Consider the following 21,125-nt stretch of genomic DNA (forward strand, 5'->3'; position numbering starts at 1 on the left):
TTCTATTTGGTTCGCTGGACTCTGAGGTACAATGTGTATGTGTACGTATGGGTGCATACGGCATGAAGTTGGAGGTTCGTGTCTGGCTTCATAAACATGAAAGAGAAGAAGAGCAGATGAGAGAGAAATAGGTCCCCTTTGCCCTGTTCTGAGATGACCAGCTGTCTAGAGACATCCATGATCCTTTCCTTGTGTTTCAGCCCAGCACAAATACGGCTCAGCAACGGAGGTTCCCATAGTACACAACATCCATCTCTCTCTCTCTTTCTGTCACTCTCTGTCTTTCTCTCTCTGTCTTGCTCTCTCTCTCCTGGGAAAACAATGATCCAGTATCCTCCCTGAGCTGTAGATCCACAGCAGTTATCCTGCTGGTCTTGGGGAATCTCCACCGTTTCACTATTTAACACACTCTTCCCTCCATCTCTCCCTTTCATTTGGGCCTACTCTGACAGTGTGTTTACTCAGTGACTATATTCACCAACTGGTCCTAACATCACTCAGGGCCTATAGATAACCTGCCTCCTTTTAACTGGCAGTGCAGTCTCCATTCCCAAAACAGCTGACCTAACAATACACACACACACACACACACACACACACACACACACACACACACACACACTGTATACAGGACACTGTCTCCAATAAAACACACACCCTCTACTTGTCAGCTAATGGTTTGATTGTATTACTTTATTAGAGTAAAGTAAAACCGGTTTTATATTGGCTACCATGACAACCTTTTGCTGTTTCAGTGCTATATGTGTTGATTTTGATTGACTGTGTGAGTGACTGAGTGATTGACTGTGTGATTGAGCTGTGTGTTTGTGATGGAAAGTCTGATCTGAGAAGGTACACGCTTTCTGCCTGCTGCATCCAGGCCCTGAGTTGAGAAGAGGGGTTTTGAATATACAAGCTGCCACATGCAAACTTGCCCAAATATCTAGAACATTTTAATAGGTATGTAATGCACCAAATGCATTAGAGTCATACGGTCTTGTCTGAAATCTGTCTTGCCTACTATTTACTCAAACTACATACTGTGTACTACTAATCATACTGCATACTATTTATAATGTACGGTTTAGTATAAACTAATTCAGTAAGCAACAAATATCAACATACTAGGCTCACCCATCCTGAGAATTAGTCATCTAATGCGCAATTGCGATGATTCCCGCCATTTGTATCTCATTATCAGCTGTTGTCAAACACATGTGGGTCTGGAAAGAACAGCAGAGTATGTTGTGTGAAAATGTTTTACCACGCTGTCGGACGCTCCTCTCCTCCGTTTCGTCAACCAAGCAAAAATAACAATTATAATGTGCTGGGGCGATCAGGGGCGCTGTTTCACCAAATACAGATTGTAGCTTTAAACACATTCACTCAGTGTGTGTGGAGTGACAAGGCAGGTGATGTGACCAATGCTCCAGTGACCAGAGGGCAGGTCTGCTGTGTGTGTGTGTGTGTGTTTGTGTTTTTTGCTTGTGTGCCCATTTGTTTCTGTGTGCTTGCACGTGTGTGATGTTTTGTGTACTTGTTTTTCTGCTTGTGTGTATCAGTCTGTCTGTTGTTTGTCTGTGTGTTTGTAGACTGGTATGAATAGGCTGGGTGAGGTTGTTGGGTGGGTGGTGTCTTGGCGTGGGCTATGTAACTAGCTACAGAGGGGAGGTGATGAGGCGGAGACAGGGATGGGGTTGGATGTACAGTGTGTCTCCATGCTGCGACATGTCGGATGGAGCAAGGCCCCTTGTTTATCTGCATCCATGATTCCTCCCATCAATAGGGCTCTTTCTGAGAGACAGAAGGGCACTGTGTGCCATTCGTCAACCTACTGCCCACTCCCTTCCCCTGACCTCTCCCTTCTCACTGCCCCACTCAGTTTGCCTCTTAAGTGCACCGTCCATACCGATGCCCAATGCACCCCCCCACCCCCACAAACACACACAAAAAAAACGGAAAAACACATCGTCAGACAAATATGACATTTAAATATTCCATACACATGTCCACTTCACTACACATACAAACACATATTGTTTATAGTAAAACCCCTCCATTTACTCCATGTACTAAATATATGGCTCTGGTATATAGCACACTACATGCATTCAAAGTTTAAAACATATCATGCAGTACAGTATCCATGCCCTAACAGGTATAATGAGAGCACTCTCAACTGCCCCTCACACACACACACACACACACAGTCAGAGAGCAGAAATACACACTCATATCATTTATAAATATACAAAGATAAACAAACTAGACACCCCCAGAGACGGCGGCAGACACTCACACACTGTATCCTAATATAAACACAGACGATGGGTCAAACGCTCACTCTCTTTCTCCCTCTGTCTCAAACACATTTGTGTGCAATACACTGAGTTTGGTTGCCAGTTCTGGTTGGAAATAACCTCCCAGGGGAGGTGGAAAGTGGGATATGCAAGCCTTTCAGGTTGACTTCTCAGGTGAACTCTGTTTTGTGTGTCTCCAACACAAAGACAGGACTTTTTCAGGAATCTGTTTGTAGAGGGTGGCCTACATGCAACGCCATGTTGTCACACAGCGATCTGATAGGATGGAGCCCAAATGGCCGCTTAACTCATCCTGGCTCTCTACTGGTCTGTGTAGGGAGGTCTCTGTAGGGAGGTCTCTGTGTAGGGAGGTCTCTGTGTAGGGAGGTTTCTGTGTAGGGAGGTCTCTGTGTAGGGAGGTCTTTGTGTAGGGAGGTCTCTGTGTAGGGAGGTCTCTGTGTAGGGAGGTTTCTGTGTAGGGAGATGTCTGTGTAGGGAGATGTCTGTGTAGGGAGGTCTCTGTGTAGGGAGGTCTCTGTGTAGGGAGGTCTCTGTATAGGGAGGTCTCTGTATAGGGAGGTCTATGTGTAGGGATGTCTCTGTAGGGAGGTGTCTGTGTAGGGAGGTCTCTGTGTAGGGAGGTGTCTGTGTAGGGAGGTCTCTGTGTAGGGAGGTCTCTGTGTAAGGAGGTCTCTGTGTAGGGAGGTATCTGTGTAGGGAGGTCTCTGTGTAGGGAGGTCTCTGTGTAGGGAGGTCTCTGTGTAGGTAGGTGTCTGTGTAGGGAGGTATCTGTGTAGGGAGGTCTCTGTGTAGGGGGTCTCTGTGTAGGGAGGTCTCTGTGTAGGGAAGTCTCTGTGTAGGGAAGTATCTGTGTAGGGAGGTCTCTGTGTAGGGGGTCTCTGTGTAGGGAGGTCTCTGTGTAGGGAAGTCTCTGTGTAGGGAAGTATCTGTGTAGGGAGGTCTCTGTGTAGGGAGGTCTCTGTAGGGAGGTCTCTGTGTAGGGAGGTGTCTGTGTAGGGAGGTCTCTGTGTAGGGAGGTCTGTGTAGGGAGGTGTCTGTGTAGGGGGTCTCTGTGTAGGGAGGTCTCTGTGTAGGGGGTCTCTGTGTAGGGAGGTCTCTGTGTAGGGAAGTCTCTGTGTAGGGAAGTATCTGTGTAGGGAGGTCTCTGTGTAGGGGGTCTCTGTGTAGGGAGGTCTCTGTGTAGGGAAGTCTCTGTGTAGGGAAGTATCTGTGTAGGGAGGTATCTGTGTAGGGAGGTCTCTGTAGGGAGGTCTCTGTGTAGGGAGGTGTCTGTGTAGGGAGGTCTCTGTGTAGGGAGGTCTGTGTAGGGAGGTGTCTGTGTAGGGGGTCTCTGTGTAGGGAGGTCTCTGTGTAGGGAGGTCTCTGTGTAGGGAAGTGTCTGTGTAGGGAGGTCTCTGTGTAGGGAGGTCTCTGTATAGGGAGGTCTCTGTGTAGGGAGGTCTGTGTAGGGAGGTGTCTGTGTAGGGGGGTCTCTGTGTAGGGAGGTCTCTGTGTAGGGAGGTCTCTGTGTAGGGAAGTCTCTGTGTAGGGAGGTGTCTATGTAGGGAGGTGTCTGTGTAGGGAGGTCTCTGTGTAGGGAGGTTTCTGTGTAGGGAGGTCTCCGTGTAGAGAGGTCTCCGTGTAGGAAGGTCTCTGTGTAGGGATGTCTCTGTGTAGGGAGGTCTCTGTGTAGGGAGGTCTCTGTGTAGGGAGGTCTCTGTGTAGGGAAGTCTCTGTGTAGGGAGGTCTCTGTGTAGGGAGGTCTCTGTGTAGGGAGGTCTCTGTGTAGGGAGGTCTCTGTGTAGGGAGATCTTTGTGTGGACGTCTATGGGGAGGTGAAAATGGGGGTGGGTCTGTCATTGTGGCAGTGGGGAACGTTTCATACCTCAGGTTTGGTTAGAACAATCCAAAATGACTGCTGTGCATAGGATATATTAATTAATGCACTGAGTTGGAAGCACTATCTGTCAAAAATAATCATTGTCAAAGCTTTAACCAGGCTGGCTGGGTGTTGTCTGTACGTAAAAGGATAGGAGGCAGCAACAAACTCTGTTTTATGGGCGTTGGGCCAATAACCGAAAAGTTGCTGGTTTGAATCCCTGAGCCGACTTGGTGAAAAATCTGCCGATGTGCCCTTGAGCAAGGCACTTAACCCTAATTGCTCCTGTAAGTCACTCTGGATAAGAGTGTCTGCTAAATTACTTAAATGTAAAAAAAAAAAAAAATTGACTGGTTGATTGACAGGCCCCTGGGGCGATGGACTGAGGGCTCAGGGATGACATAATAGCAGGATGCAGGATGACCCGCTGACTGACTCCCAGGACAGCTCAAGGCAGGACGCTCTCCTTATGGGGAGAGGGATGCAAAGAGAGGAGGAGGGAGAGAGGGGAGGGGGAGGACATTATTGTAAATCTCCCGACAATAAAGAATGTCCTGTCACGTACGCCCATGTGAAATATATACTTCTGCCCCAGAAACAGTTTGAAGCTTCGACGTCACTGCTCTCTTAAGACAGACGCTGCAGAGAGGGAGAGATTGGTAGTATCAGGACAGATTTGATTGCAGAGAGGGCAGAGAGGACAGCTGATGCCTCTCTGGGTTGTTTTGAAAAACACACCTGCATACTGCCCCAGCAGACCTTTACATCTGCCATTGACTGCAAGTCTTTATAGGCTGTTATGGCGTCTCTGCCCTTGGACTTTGGTACAGTGACGGGAGAAGGGGCTACTGCCCAGCAGTATGCTTTATGTAAGCCAGATAAGCCACTTCTACTTGCAGAGTAGGGGAAAGCTCCTGGGTATTTCCACCTGTCTATCAGTAGGGTGGAGCCCTCTGTCTCTGAGTGTGGCTTGATGCTGAACATTCTATGGAAGTTGTATTAGTTGTATGTACGGGATATGCATGGTATACATCGTCCAACAAAATGCTTACTTACAGGTTCCTTCTCGACAATGCAAACAACAATAAGAAATAATAAAATATAAGAACACGAACATAGTGCCTCCCGAGTGGCGCAGCGGTCAAAGGCAATGCTTCGCAGTGCTAGAGGCATCACTACGGGTTCGATCCCGGGCTGTGTCTCAGCCGGCCGCGACCGGGAGACCCATGAAGCGGCGTACAATTGGCCCAGCGTCGTCCAGGTTAAGGGAGGGTTTGGCCGGCCAGGATGTCCTTGTCCCATCGCGCTCTAGTGACTCCTTGTGACGGCCTGGTGAATGCACGCTGACTTTGGTCGGCAGCTGTACAGTGTTTCCTCCGACACGTTGGTGCGGAGTTAAGCGAGCAGTGTGTCAAGAAGCAGTGCGGCTTGGCGGGATCGTGTTTTGGAGGATGCATGGCTCTCGACCTTCGCCTCTCCTGAGTCCGTACGGGAGTTGCAGCAATGGGACAAGACTGTAACTACCAATTGGATATCACTAAATTGGGGAGAAAAAGGGGGTAAAATTTTTTAAATAAAAAATAATACAGAATACGAACATAGAGTAAATGGCAGTAGAGTACAATCATTTTTTTTGCATAAGTATAATACAGGGAGGCACAATTTATAGTCGAATATTTACACGTGTATTGGGGAAGGGGGGAATGGGGGGCAGTGTATAAACTGAACAGTATAATAAGAGTCTGGTAGCAGCAGTTGTGATGTGTGTGTAGCATGAATGTATATGTGTGTGTGTGTGTATGTCTGTGTGGGTGCGTGCATGTGTGCTAAGGTGCGGAGAATCAGAGCAGGTGGTCAGTCCAGTTCAAGTGTCCAGTAAGGGAGAGAATAGCTCGTGGCCTGGGTGTGTGGAGTCCTTGATGATGTTGCGTGCCTTCCTGCATGCCTTCCTCAGGCACCGTTTTTGAGTAGATGTTCTGGACAGGTGGAACCACGGTCCCAGTGATGTACTGGGCCGTCTTAACCACCCACTGGAGGGCCTTGCGGTTGTGGACGGAGCAATTTACCGTACCAGGCCATGATGCAACCGGTCAGGACGCTCTCAATGGTGCAGTGGTAGTATTTGGAGAGGATCCGGGGCGGAAGTTGAAATGCTGTTGTGCCCTCTTGACAAGAGTGGTGGTGTTGTTGGTCCATGACAAGTCCTTGGTGATGTGGACGCCGAGGAACTTAAAACTCGTGACTCTCTCTACTGCGGTCCCGTTTATGTGGATCGGGCCATGTTCCCTCCTCTGCTTCCTGAAGTCAACAATCAACTCTTTTGTTTTGCTGATGTTGAATGTTCAAAGGTTCATCCATCCAGGACTCATCCATCAACATTGAGGAATATACGTTGTCAGTCACAGGCTGCATTAGGAAATGTGTTGATGATGTTGTACCCACAATAACAATCCGAACATACCCCAACAAAAAACCATATATATCCGGACCATGTACTGCAGCATTCAATGTCAGCAGAACGAACCCCGATGACTAGGTGGTGCGTGGCGCGTACAAAGCAAGCAGGCATGAGCTCCGCAAATCCAATAGGAACGGAAAAAGACAATACAGACCCAAAGTTGAATTGATGTTCGATAACTCAGACTTGCGCGGCAAGGTCTACAGACTATCACAGACTACAAAGGCTAATCCAGCTGAGAATGAGGCTCACCAGAAGCTATGGGCGGTACAATATCGAATATCCACCATGTGGGGCAGGTAGCTTAGTGGGTAAGAGCGTTGTGCCAGTAACCGAAAGGTCGCTGGTTCTAATCCCTGAGCCGACTAGGTGAAAAATCTGTCGATGTGCCCTTAAACAAGGCACTTAACCCTAATTGCTCCTGTAAGTCGCTCTGGATAAGAGCGTCTGCTAAATAACTAAAATGTAAATGTGACGTGGTCCACAGGCACTCCCAGGTCATGACTTGTGCTAATGCAAAAGGTGTGGTCTGTGTGTCTGACAGGGTGTGCGGCTGGAAGGGAGGAGGAGGTGAGAGGTGGTCAGTGAAATGGTGTGAATGTTTTGGGATAGATGGCACCCTCACATTTGTCCTCTCCATAGGGGGTAGATTGGAGGATCTGGGATAAAAAAAAACTGCTGGGATAGTGGAGGGCAGAGAGAGTACACCCCAGCCCCTGCTGAGGGGACATAGCCCACATCTCAGGACTAGATACAGTACCAAATCAGGGATAAGTTGTTGTATGAGGTTTTTCTTCTTTTTTTCTATCATTGGACAGGGCTAAAGTAGTGCTATTTCTGGTCCGTTTCACTCTCTTCATCGATCCCTCTTTCCCCTCTCTCTCCCTCATCCCCTCTCTCTCTCTCTCTCCGTCTCTCTCTCTCCCCCTTCTCCCATCTCTTTCTCTCTCTAAGTAATTTGTCTGACGTCTCTCTCAACCCTACCTTATAACAAGTCATCTTTTGCTCTACAGTCAGTCTGTCAGTGGTCTGTTGTGAACATAAACCTTTCTCTTTTTCTCCCCTATTGCGACCTGACCTTGCGACCTCGCAGGAGACACAGGTGTGTACGTGTGTTTTCATGTTTGTGGTCAGCCAGCGTACACAGGGGAGGGTAAATGAGGGATGTTGTAGTTCTGTTGTGTTTTTTTGGCATAGCATGTGCTTTCTTCTGAAACCAGTAATCACTATCTCACTAGCGTTTCTCAAAATAACGTTTGAGTAGTATGAATAAAATGGAGGATGACAGCCATGTCAATTTGTTGACACTTCATCCTCATTATCATCATCATTTTCATCAATGAGTGATAACGAAATTATTGATGTCATTTGATTTGAAAAATAGTGATACAGTATTTGCCCATATCTTTGAAAGTGTATTGTTTCACAAAATCTGTAACATAAAGCTCATTGAAGAACACAAGGAATTCAACAACATTAGCTGGACTGGTTCTTATTTAAAGAATTGGCGTGAGAATCCCCTTACAACTGGGCATGTCTCAATCAGACATCTGTCCAATCGCCTATCAAGTGTCATACACAGCACGTGCACACACACACACACACACACACACACACACACACACACACACACACACACACACACACACACTGCTCCATTATGTGACTTGTTGTTGCCACTGTGACCCATGTCTCTGCAGCCCTGGGAGAAAAGCAGAGCTCCTCTCATATTACACTCCAACATCTGCCACGTTAGACACAGATCGTCAGAGGATGGGTGATCTTTACACACATGCACACACGCGCACATGCACACACACAAACATAAACACACACACACACATCCCTCTCACCCCTGCTGTCGCTGGGCCTCTCTGTTTTGGAAAGAGATATTGCACCTCCTCATGCCCTCATAGCTACCCTGTCTATATATCAGGAGAGACAGAGGGTTGGGCTGGGGGAGTGAGATCTTGTCTGCTACTCTTTACTGTTCTTATTCAACACACTTCCACACAATGTCAGTCAATTCAGGGAGATTGTATTATTCCCTTATTAAATGTTGATTATTATTTACCCTATTCATCATTTATTCCCTACACAAACTAGAAAATGAAATAGGAGTGACTTCAACTCTGTGGCATGGGTCAAACTGGGAGGTATTAGAATAGTTAGTGTGAAATGGTGGTCCCATGGAGAATGAAGCATTGTTTTATTCTCTCTGTATCCGGGTCAACATTTCAACATTAATTCAGTCTGCCAATTAAAGAGCATGTAAAAAAGCTCATTTGAAAGTAGTTATTACACTGAGGAAAATAGATTTCTGTTTTTATACAAGCTCAAGCTCGTAGAAAGACCACAGGGGTTTGTTTTAGGCTATAATTGACTCAAGCCTGAAAGATGTCCTCTCCCTCTCTGCCCTACATCAATTAATCAACGGGCCCCTCTATGCCAAACACACACAAGCGTGCACTTGAATAGAGACAGACAGACTCAACATATATACACACACACACATTCCTGTGCTGATATGAATGGCGGGCATTGATGTTTCTCCCTTTGAGGCCTGTTCCCAGTCTGAGTGTTGTATTGAGCAGGTAAGTGGTAGTAGGTAAGCCGATCTGCCCCCTGGGCTCTCTCCCCTCTCCTACAAACACACCGCTGCTATTGTTCCCACTCCATGTTTTCCCATGTCTCCCTGCTTCCTGGGCCCCTCTGCTACCTGCCGGCACATTCCAGCCTATCCTTTTCAGTCCTTTGTTCGCTCTCTCTCTCTCTCTCTCTCTCTCTCTCTCTCTCTCTCTCTCTCTCTCTCTCTCTCTCTCTCTCTCTCTCTCTCTCTCTCTCTCTCTCTCTCTCTCTCTCTCTCTCTCTCTCTCTCTCTCTCTCTCTCTCTCTCTCTCTCTCTCTCTCTCTCTCTCTCTCTCTCTCTCTCTCTCTCTCTCTCTCTCTCTCTCTCTCTCTCTCTCTCTCTCTCTCTCTCTCTCTCTCTCTCTCTCTCTCTCTCTCTCTCTCTCTCTCTCTCATCACACACGCTTGGATTACAAATGCCGCACCTGCAGTCAGACAAAAATAAGGCCACTTTCTTTGGATGTTTATTCAAAGTATAAACAGATTCAGAATGATTCGTGCAGTAGTGATAGGAGACATCCGGGAGAGGGGGTTGAGTCTGAGAGTCTGTAACCGGTCGTTAAGGTTTTGCCCTGCAGGGTTGGATGAAGTGGCTTTACTGCCTGATGATGTGTCGGGGGCAATCTGGCAGCTTTATAGGGGCTCTATACAGCCTGTGAGAATACCCTGGGAGCATTATTGGGCAGGTGAAGAGAGAGATTTACAGCGTGGAATAGAGACACCTCTGTCTATCTCACTCTATCCCTACCACCTCATCACCCCCTCCCCTCCATAACCCACATAACTCCATCCCACTCCAATACACCCACAACAACCTTTCCCAAATAACCTTACCCTGATGAAATTCCATGACTTTAGCTTGCGGAAACTGTTGATAAATATTAGCTAGGGAATTTAGCGTGACACTAAATTAAGTTGACATGAAAAAGTCAAACCACTTTGAAGGTACTTACTTCCACCATCTTCAAAATCCACTTTAATTCCTGATCTCTGCTCTGAGAGACAGATCATTAGAGAGGTGGGGGGGAGTAGGAGAGATATAGAGAAAGAAAGAGAGGTGGGGATATGGAAAAAAAAGAAAGAAAGAAAGAAAGAAAGAAAGAAAGAAGCAGAGAGAGAGCGAGGGGAACTGGGACAGATGTCAGTATTTAGGATCTGCCTGCCCTTCCTGTAGTCCTTAATGAAGTACTTAGTGACCCCCCACTCACTAGTTTGAAGGTTTAAAGCCCTTTTCACCCCTACCCCAATAACCCTTCACCCATCCACGCTGAGGCTCTTTCCCCCCTCCTAGTACCCCCTGCTCTAATCTCCTCTCCCCTGCCCCATTGCCAGTGTTGGGACTCCCCCACTCTGGGATGGGACTGTCCCCTGATGTCCCTTACCCTCCCCCTTATCCCCCTGGGGACCCCTCTAAGAGCCTGGATGGGTGGTCCTCTTTAAAGGTCATGGGTTAGAGGTGAGCCCCAGTGGTGTGTGGGAAACGTGCTTCGGTGCTATGGGGAAGGGGTGCAGGCGGCCCGGTTTCCTCCCTGAACCTCCAGAGTTTGTTTAATTGGGCTCTCAGGGTCAGTGGAACACTGGCAGGGCGGCTGGTGTCTGTTACAGTTGTGATTTATTGGACCAATTTCTTCTCCAAATGTGCGTTTGTTTGGGTAGGGCCGAGTCAGAGCAGACTGTCTTAGGCTGGGGGATCAACGGCGTCGCCACAGGATGATATGAACGCACGTTTATGTATGCGTGTGTTTGTGTGTGAGAGAGAGAGAGAGTGTGTCTGTATGTGTGTGTGTGTGTGTGTGTGTGTGTGTATATGTATGTGATCCCATGCTGTGTGCTAACTCAAAGCATGTATTAAGACTGTCTAGCCAGTGTTGTGTCAGGGGGAGCTTTAGTGTGATTTATTTGGATGACTAGTGGCTAGTTATTTTACTGGCAAATTGCTGTGTGTTTTATAAACAACGTCCTCAGTTCATTCTACTGGGGAATAAAAGTGACAGGGAGGGAATACCTGGGGTACGCTGAACAAGCTGTGATAGTAGGTAAGGACTGAAAGGTGGGCTGACATGCCCAGCTATTTACACACACGGATGCACACACACAGACAGACAGACCTTTTACTTTTTTCCATTGTATAACACAAGCCACTGTCTCCTATGAAGGCCCACTCTTCTTAGGGCTGGTGTCGAAAGATGCATGCATCGATGCACAGATGGCACACATACAGTATCTCACAAAAGTGAGTACACCCCTCACATTTTTGTAAATATTTGAGTATTTATTTTCATGTGACAACACTGAAGAAATGACACTTTGCTACAATGTAAAGTAGTGAGTGCACAGCTTGTATAACAGTGTAAATTTGCTGTCCCCTCAAAATAACTAAACACACAGCCATTAATGTCTAAACCGCTGGCAACAAAAGTGAATACACCCCTAAGTGAAAATGTCAAAATTGGGCCCAATTAGCCATTTTCCCTCCCCGGTGTAATTTGACTCGTTAGTGTTACAAGGTCTCAGGTGTGAATGGGGAGCAGGTGTGTTAAATTTGGTGTCATCGCTCTCACACTCCCTCATACTGGTCACTGGAAGTTCAACATGGCACCTCATGGCAAAGAACTTTCTGAGGATCTGAAAAAAAAGAATTGTTGCTCTACATAAAGATGGCCTGGGCTATAAGAAGATTGCCAAGACCCTGAAACTGAGCTGCAGCACGGTGGCCAAGACCATACAGCGGTTTAACAGGACAGGTTCCACTCAGAACAGGCCTCGCCATGGTCGACCAAAGAAGTTGAGTGCACGTGCTCAGCGTCATATCCAGAGGTTGTCTTTGGGAAATAGACGTATGAGTGCTGCCAGCATTGCTGTAGAGGTTGAAGGGGTGGGGGGTCAGCCTGACCATACGCCGCATACTGCATCAAATTGGTCTGCATGGCTGTTATCCCAGAAGGAAGCCTCTTCTAAAGATGATGCACAAGAAAGCCCGCAAACAGTTTGCTGAAGACAAGCAGACTAAGGACATGGATGTCCTGTGGTCTGATGAGACCAAGAGAAATGTATTTGGTTCAGATGGCGTCAAGCGTGTGTGGCGGCAACCAGGTGAGGAGTACAAAGACAAGTGTGTCTTGCCTACAGTCAAGCATGGTGGTGGGAGTGTCATGGTCTGGGGCTGCATGAGTGCTGCCGGCACTGGGGAGCTACAGTTCATTGAGGGAACCATGAATGCCAACATGTACTGTGACATACTGAAGCAGAGCATGATCCCCTCCCTTCGGAGACTGGGCCGCAGGGCAGTATTCCAACATGATAACGACCCCAAACACACCTCCAAGACGACCACTGCCTTGCTAAAGAAGCTGAGGGTAAAGGTGATGGACTGGCCAAGCATGTCTCCAGACCAAAACCCTATTGAGCATCTGTGGGGCATCCTCAAACGGAAGGTGGAGGAGTGCAAGGTCTCTAACATCCACCAGCTCCGTGATGTCGTCATGGAGGAGTGGAAGAGGACTCCAGTGGCAACCTGTGAAGCTCTGGTGAACTCCATGCCCAAGAGGGTTAAGGCAGTGCTGGAAAATGATGGTGGCCACACAAAATATTGACACTTTGGGCCCAATTTGGACATTTTCACTTAGGGGTGTACTCACTTTTGTTGCCAGCGGTTTAGACATTAATGGCTGTGTGTTGTGTTATTTTGAGGGGACAGCAAATGTACACTGTTATACAAGCTGTACACTCACTACTTTACATTGTAGCAAAGTGTCAGTTCTTCAGTGTTGTCACATGAAAATATATACTCAAATATTTACAAAAATGTGAGGGGTGTACTCACTTTTGTGAGATACTGTACATCGGGGAGCGTTTATTACAGTATGCCCTCACCCTTAGCACACAGACTTATGCAAGAGTGTATGGGACTCAACATGTAGAGGGATGCATAATCAGACACTACAGTGATGACCTGGTTCAGACAGACCGGCCTCTAGTCAATGTATGACTCTTCCCCTCTTCCGTTCGTAAACACATAATTAGCATGTCTGTGTTATGTGTGTTACTCTATATGTCAGTTTTCCATTGGAAACATGAGATAGAATGTTGTTTGTGTACTTATGTTTTGTTTTGTTTTAGACCCGAGAGGCATAAATGGAAAGTGTACCGATGGAAAACTTTGTGGGCCATCCCATTCCAAAGCAAACAGTCTGATAACTGATGACAGCATATACAGTTGAAGTCGAATGTTTACATACACCTTAGCCAAATAAATTTGAACTCAGTTTTTCACAAATCCTGACATTTAATCCTAGTAAAAATTCCATGTCTTAGGTCAGTTAGGATCACCACTTTATTTTAAGAATGTGAAATGTCAGAATAATAGTAGAGAGAATGATTTATTTCAGCTTTTATTTCTTTCACCACATTCCCAGTGGGTCAGAAGTTTACATACGCTCAATTAGTATTTGGTAGCATTGCCTTTAAATTGTTTAACTTGGGTCAAACGTTTCGGGTAGCCCAATTTTGGCCCATTCCTCCTGACAGAGCTGGTGTAACTGAATCAGGTTTGTAGGCCTCCTTGCTCGCACACGTTTTTTCGGTTCTGCCCACACATTTTCTATAGGATTGAGGTCAGGGCTTTGTGATGGCAATTCCAATACCTTGATTTTGCTGTCCTTAAGCCATTTTGACACAACTTTTGAAGTATGCTTGGGGTCATTGTCCATTTGGAAGACCCATTTGCGACCAAGCTTTAACTTCCTGACTGATGTCTTGAGATGTTGCTTCAATATATCCACATAATTTTCCTTCCTCATGATGCCATCTATTTTGTGAAGTGCACCAGTCCCTCCTGCAGCAAAGCACCCCCACAGCATGATGCTGCCACCCCGTGCCTTACGGTTGGGATGGTGTTCTTTGACTTGCAAGCCATCCCTTTTTTCCTCCAAACATAACGATGGTCATTATGGGCAAACAGTTCTATTTTTGTTATCAGACCAGAGGACATTTCTCCAAAAAGTACGATCTTGGTCCCCATGTGCAGTTGCAAACCGTAGTCTGGCTTTTGTATGGCGGTTTTGGAGCAGTAGCTTCTTCCTTGCTGAGCGGCCTTTCAGGTTATGTCGATATAGGACTCGTTTTACTGTGGATATAGATACTTTTGTACCTGTTTCCTCCAGCATCTTCACAAGGTCCTTTGCTGTTGTTCTGGGATTGATTTGCACTTTTCGCACCAAAGTACATTCATCTCTAGGAGACAGAACGCATCTCCTTCCTGAGCGGTATGACGGCTGCGTGGTCCCATGGTGTTTATACTTGCGTACTATTGTTTGTACAGATGAATGGCGGAGGCGGCAGGTAGCTTAGTGGTTAAGAGCCTTGGAAATTGCTCCCAAGGATGAACCAGACTTGTGGAGGTCTTGGCTGATTTATTTTGATTTTCCCATGATGTCAAGCAAAGAGGCACTGAGTTTGAAGGTAGGCCTTGAAATGCATCCACAGGTACACCTCCAATTTTCCAAGCTGTTTAAAAGGCACAGTCAACTTAGTGTAAGTAAACTTCTGACCCACTGGAATTGTGATACAGTGAATTATAAGTGAAATAATCTGTCTGTAAACAATTGTTGGAAAAATTACTTGTGTCATGCACAAAGTAGATGTCCTAACCGACTTGCCAAAACTATAGTTTGTTAACAAGAAATTTGTGGAGTGCTTGAAAAACGAGTTTTAATGACTCCAACCTAAGTGTATGTAAACTTCCGACTTCAACTGTATCAAATAGGTGGTGCTTATATTTGTCCTGTTTCACTGCATGTACAAGTGGGTAACCTGTACGCGTGTGAGACTCCCTCTGAGAGTGTGGTCACAGCGACTGATCAGCCATTATTGACTGCGACCCTGGAGCAATTAGGGTTAAGTGCCTTGTGCAGGGGCAGATCGACATATTTTTCACCTTGTCAGCTCGGGGATTCAAACTAGCAACCTTTTGGTTACTGGCCCAACGCTCTAAACACTAAGCTACCTGCCACCCATATATAGTGCTCTTAATGTTCTTCAGTTTTTATACTGTATATAGAATGAGGAGAATGGCAAACACAATTATACATACAGTGCCTTCGGAAAGTATTCAGACCCCTTGACTTTTTCCACATTTTGTTACGTTACAGCCTTATTCTAAAATGGATTAAATAAAACATTTTCCTCAGCAATCTATAAACAATACCCCATAATGACAAAGCGAACAGGTTTTTAGACATTTTTGCTAATTTATCAAAAATAAAACAGAAATACCTTATTTACATAAGTATTCAGACCCTTTGCTATGAGACTCGAAACTGAGCTCAGGTGCATCCTGTTTCCATTGATCATCCTTGAGAGGTTTCTACAACTTCATTGGAGTCCACCTGTGGTAAATTAAATTGATTGGACATGATTTGGAAAGGCACACACCGGTCTATATAAAGGTCCCACACAGTTGACAGTGCATGTCAGAGCAAAAACCAAGTCATGAGGTCAAAGGAATTGTCCGTAGAGCTCCGAGACAGGATTGTTTTGAGGCACAGATTTGGGGAAGGGTACCAAAAAATTTCTGCAGCATTGAAGGTCCCAAAGAACACAGTGGCCTCCATCATTCTTAAATGGAAGAAGTTTAGAACAACCCAGACTCTTCCTAGAGCTGGCCGCCCGGCCAAACTGAGCAATCGGGGGAGAAGGGCCTAGGTCAGGGAGGTGACCAAGAACCCGATGGTCACTCTGACAGAGCTCTAGAGTTCCTCTGTGGAGATGGGAGAACCTTCCAGAAGGATAACCATCTCTGCAGCTCTCCACCAATCAGGCCTTTATGGTAGAGTGACCAGACGGAAGCAACTCCTCAGTAAAAGGCACACGACATCCCGCTTGGAGTTTGTCAAAAGGCACCTAAAGGACTCTCATACCATGAGAAACAAGATTCTCTGGTCTGATGAAACCAATATTGAACTCTTTGGCCTGAATGACAAGCGTCACGTCTGGAGGAAACCTGGCACCATCCCTACGGTGAAGCATGGTGGTGCAGCATCATGCTGTGGGGATGTTTTTCAGCGGCAGGGACTGGGAGACTAGTCAATATCGAGGAAAAGATTAACGGATCAAAGTACAGATAAATCTTTGATGAAAACCTGCTCCAGAGCGCTTAGGACCTCAGACTGGGACGAAGGTTCACCTTCCAATAAGACAACGACCCTAAGCACACAGCCAAGACAACACAGGTGTGGCTTCGGGACAAGTCTCTGAATGTCCTTGAGTGGCCCAGCCATGAGTGGCCCAGCCAGAGCCCTGACTTGAACCCGATTGAGCATCTCTGGAGAGACCTGAAAATAGCTGTGCCGCAACGCTCCCCATCCAAGCTGACTGAGCTTGAGAGGATCTGCAGAGAAGAATGGGAGAAACTCCCGAAATGAAGGTGTGCCAAGCTTGTAGCATCATACCTAAGAAGACTCTAGGCTGTAATTGCTGCCAAAGGTGCTTCAACAAAGTCCCGTGTAAAGGGTCTGAATACTTATGTAAATATATTTCAGTTTTTTACTTTTAATACATTTGCACACATTTCTAAAAATCTGTCAATGAGTCTGAACACTTTCCGAATGCACTGTAGATGATCAGAATTGGACACTGACTTCCGCAGTCACACATAAAGAAATGGGGCGTTATAGGCCTAATATTAGCTGCTCAAAGCTATCACACGGCAACAAGCTAGCACATAACGTTCTGATAACCATATGTTTCTTAGAGCTTGGTGAGAGTGTGGTTGTCCTATGGTTATTTTGCATAAAACCTTCCCACAACTTCTGGGAATGGTGCAAGATGGTTGCTTGGCTTTGGAACATTCTTAGCACATTTAAGGAACTTTTTAGTTTTTTTCTTAATTACTTTAAAATAACATTTCCTAAAAGTTCATACATGGTTAGATTTAATTACAACTTTGGTAATGTTCTAGGAACGTTCTCCAACTGGTTTGACATTGGGAATGTTCTCAAATGGTTTTAAGAACATTAAGAAAGAACGTTCTTCTGTGGGAATTTCAGTACTTCAGCATAATGTTTCATTCTGGTTTCAGCATGGTTCTATTTAAAGTCATTTTCTCAAATTGTTCTGAAAATGTTAAGTAAACTTTCCATAAAAACCAGAAGAAAACTTTATTAACATTCAGAGAACGTTCTATTTAAACAACCTGATCTCATTTATCGATTTTTTACTCATTAACCTCTACGGGATCGGTGTCCCGTATACGGAATGGTTGAGCTAACGTGCACTAATGTGATTAGCATGACTGTTGTAAGTAACAGCAAACTTTCCAGGACATAGACATGTCTTATATGGGCAGTAAGCTTAGATTATTGTTAATCTAACTGCACTGTCCAATTTAGAGTAGCTATTACAGTGAAGAAATACCATGCTATTGTTTGAGGAGAGTGCACAACAACAAAAAACTTACCACGGTAACTGGTTTGATACAATCACCTCTGAAGGTAAATAATGTACTTACATTCAGGAATCTTGCGCTGATTTGTCATCCTGAGGGTCCCAGAGATAAATGTAGCATAGTTTTGTTTGATAAAATCAATTTCTTTATTCAAATATAGGAACTGGGTTCTACAGTTTGAACCCCTGCTGTCTCTGGCTCCACACCAACCCCGCACGGCCATCTAGATGTGTGAAAGTTAGCATATAAGCTAATGATCCATCATGTATGACATTCCTGGGAGTGTGTAAACTTACATTTTGTATTACCATATCATTTTTGTATGTTCTCTATAGTTATGTACTTGAAAATGTATCAATTGACCAATTCAGCACATTTGGGCAGACTTGATACAAAATAGTCCAGTATTGCAATGCTTCACTGGATCAATCTAAAACTTTGCACACACACTGCTGCCATCTAGTGGCCAAAATCTAAATTGCGCCTAAACTGCAATATTATATTGTGGCCCTTCTCTTGCATTTCAAAGATGATGGATTATTTTTTTATTTTTTTATAGAAAACACATGTTTATTTGTTTGTATTATCTTTTACCAGATCTAATGTGTTATATTCTCCTACATTAATTTCACATTTCCACAAACTTCAAATTGTTACCTTTCAAATGGTTTCAAGAAGAATATGCATATCCTTGCTTCAGGCCCTGAGCTGAAGGCAGTTCGATTTAGGTATGTCACTTTAGGCGAAAATTGAAAAAAAAGGGTCAGATCCTTAAGAGGTTAATTCTGCATGGTTACAGGGTTAAAACAGAAACAACTCAAAGGATTAAGTTTGGGTATTAATTACGAGTGGTTAAGGTTAGGGCAATGGTTTGGGGAAGGCTTATAACCGACAAAGTTATATAGAGTGCATTCGGAAAGTATTCAGACCCCTTGACTTGTTCCACATTTTGTTACGTTACAGCCTTATTAAAAAATGTATTACATTATTTTTTTCCTCAACAATCTACACACAATACCCTATAATGACAAAGCAAAAACTGGTTTTTAGATTTTTTTGCAAATGTATTAAAAACGTAAAACTGAAATATTACATTTACATAAGTATTCAGACCCTTTACTCAGTGCTGTGTTGAAGCACCTTTGGCAGCAATTACAACCTCTAGTCTTCTTGGGTATGACGCTACAAGCTTGGTACACCTGTATTTGGGGAGTTTCTCCCAGTCTTCTCTGCAGATCCTCTCAAGCTCTGTCAGGTTGGATGGGGAGTGTTGCTGCACAGCTACGCTACCGTTCAAAAGTTTGGGGTCACTTAGAAATGTCATTGTTTTCGAAAGAAAAGCGATTTTTTTTGTCCATTAAAATAACATAAAATTGATCAGAAATACAGTGTAGAAATTGTTAATGTTGTAAATGGCTATTGTAGCTTGAAACGGCTGATTCTTAATGGAATATCTACATAGGCGTACAGAGGCCCATTATCAGCAACCATCAGTCCTGTGTTCCAATGGCACGTTGTGTTTGCTAATCCATGTTTATCATTTTAAAAAGGCTAATTGATCATTAGAAAACCCTTTTGCAATTATGTTAGCACAGCTGAGAACTGTTGTGCTGATTAAAGAAGCAATAAAACGGGCCTTCTTGAGTCTAGTTCAGTATCTGGAGCATCAGCAATTGTGGGTTCGATTACAGGCTCAAAATGGCCAGAAACAAATAACTTTCTTCTGAAACTCGTCAGTCTATTCTTGTTCTGAGAAATGAAGGCTACTCCATGCGAGAAATTGCCAAGAAACTGAAGATCTCGTACAACGCTGTGTACTAGTCCCTTCACAGAACAGCGCAAACTGTCTCTAACCAGAATAGAAAGAGGAGTGGGATTTGGGACTCAGTCAGTCACCCCAGGCAAGGTAAAGGATTTCCTGAATCTCATTTTTTATTCTCCAGAATGTACAGTCGTGGTCAAAAGTTTTGAGAATGACACAAGTATTGGTCTTCACAAAGTTCGCTGCTTCAGTGTTATGAGATATTTTTGTCAGATGTTACTATGGTATACTGAAGTATAATTACAAGCATTCCATAAGTGTCAAAGGCTTTTATTGACAATTACATTAAGTTTATGCAAAGAGTCAATATTTGCAGTGTTGACCCTTCTTTTTCAAGACCTCTGCAATCCGCCCTGGCATGCTGTCAATTAACTTCTGGGCCACATCCTGACTGATGGCAGTCCAGTCTTGCATAATCAATGCTTGGAGTTTATCAGAATATGTGGGTTTTTGTTTGTCCACCCGCCTCTTGAGGATCGACCACAAGTTCTCAATGGGATTAAGGTCTGGGGAGTTTCCTGGCCATGGACCCAAAATGTCGATGTTTTGTTCCCTGAGCCACTTAGTTATCACTTTTGCCTTATGGCAAGGTGCTCCATCATGCTGGAAAAGGCATTGGTCATCACCAAACTGTTGTTGGATGTTTGGGAGAAGTTGCTCTCGGAGGATGTGTTGGTACCATTCTTTATTCATGGCTGTGTCCTTAGGCAAAATTGTGAGTGAGCCCACTCCCTTGGCTGAGAGGCAACCCCACACATGAATGGTCTCAGGATGCTTTACTGTTGGTATGACACAGGACTGATGGTAGCGCTCACCTTGTCTTCTCCGGACAAGATGTTTTCCGGATGCCCCAAACAATCGGAAAGGGGATTCATCAGAGAAAATGACTTTACCCCAGTCCTCAGCAGTCCAATCCCTGTACCTTTTGCAGAATATCAGTCTGTCCCTGATGTTTTTCATGGAGAGAAGTGGCTTCTTTGCTGCCCTTCTTGACACCAGGCCATCCTCCAAAAGTCTTCGCCTCACTGTGCGTGCAGATGCACTCACACCTGCCTGCTGCCTTTCCTGAGCAAGCTCTGCACTGGTGGTGCCCCGATCCCGCAGCTGAATCAACTTTAGGAGATGGTCCTGGCGCTTGCTGGACTTTCTTGGGTGCCCTGACACCTTCTTCACAACAATTGAACCTCTCTCCTTGAAGTTCTTGATGATCCAATAAATGGTTGATTTAGGTGCAATCTTACTAGCAGCAATATCCTTGCCTGTGAAGGCCTATTTGTGCAAAGCAATGATGACAGCACGTGTTTACTTGCAGGTAACCATGGTTAACAGAGGAAGAACAATGATTTCAAGCAGCACCCTCCTTTTAAAGCTTCCAGTCTGTTATTCTAACTCAATCAGCATGACAGAGTGATCTCCAGCCTTCAACACTCTCACCTGTGTTAACGAGAGAATCACTGACATGATGTCAGCTGGTCCTTTTGTGGCAGGGCTGAAATGCAGTGGAAATGTTTTTTGGGGGATTAAGTTCATGTTCATGGCAAAGAGGGACTTTGCAATTAATTGCAATTCATCTGATCACTCTTCATGACATTCTG

General features: G+C 45.1%; 1 protein-coding gene across 1 annotated transcript; it reads right to left on the minus strand.

Moving 5' to 3' along the window:
* Positions 1-2,544: 2,544 nt before the first annotated feature.
* On the minus strand, positions 2,545-4,923 carry LOC121568447 (repetitive proline-rich cell wall protein 2-like). The gene is made up of 2 exons (XM_045220930.1): positions 4,918-4,923; positions 2,545-4,125 (listed from the first exon to the last, which is right to left on the minus strand). Exons 1-2 carry the CDS (start codon positions 4,921-4,923, stop codon positions 2,545-2,547), a joined length of 1,587 nt encoding a protein of 528 aa, XP_045076865.1.
* Between the last annotated feature and the right edge of the window lie 16,202 nt (positions 4,924-21,125).

The sequence above is a fragment of the Coregonus clupeaformis genome, chromosome 6 (assembly GCF_020615455.1).
Source record: "Coregonus clupeaformis isolate EN_2021a chromosome 6, ASM2061545v1, whole genome shotgun sequence".
Taxonomy (NCBI): domain Eukaryota; kingdom Metazoa; phylum Chordata; class Actinopteri; order Salmoniformes; family Salmonidae; genus Coregonus; species Coregonus clupeaformis.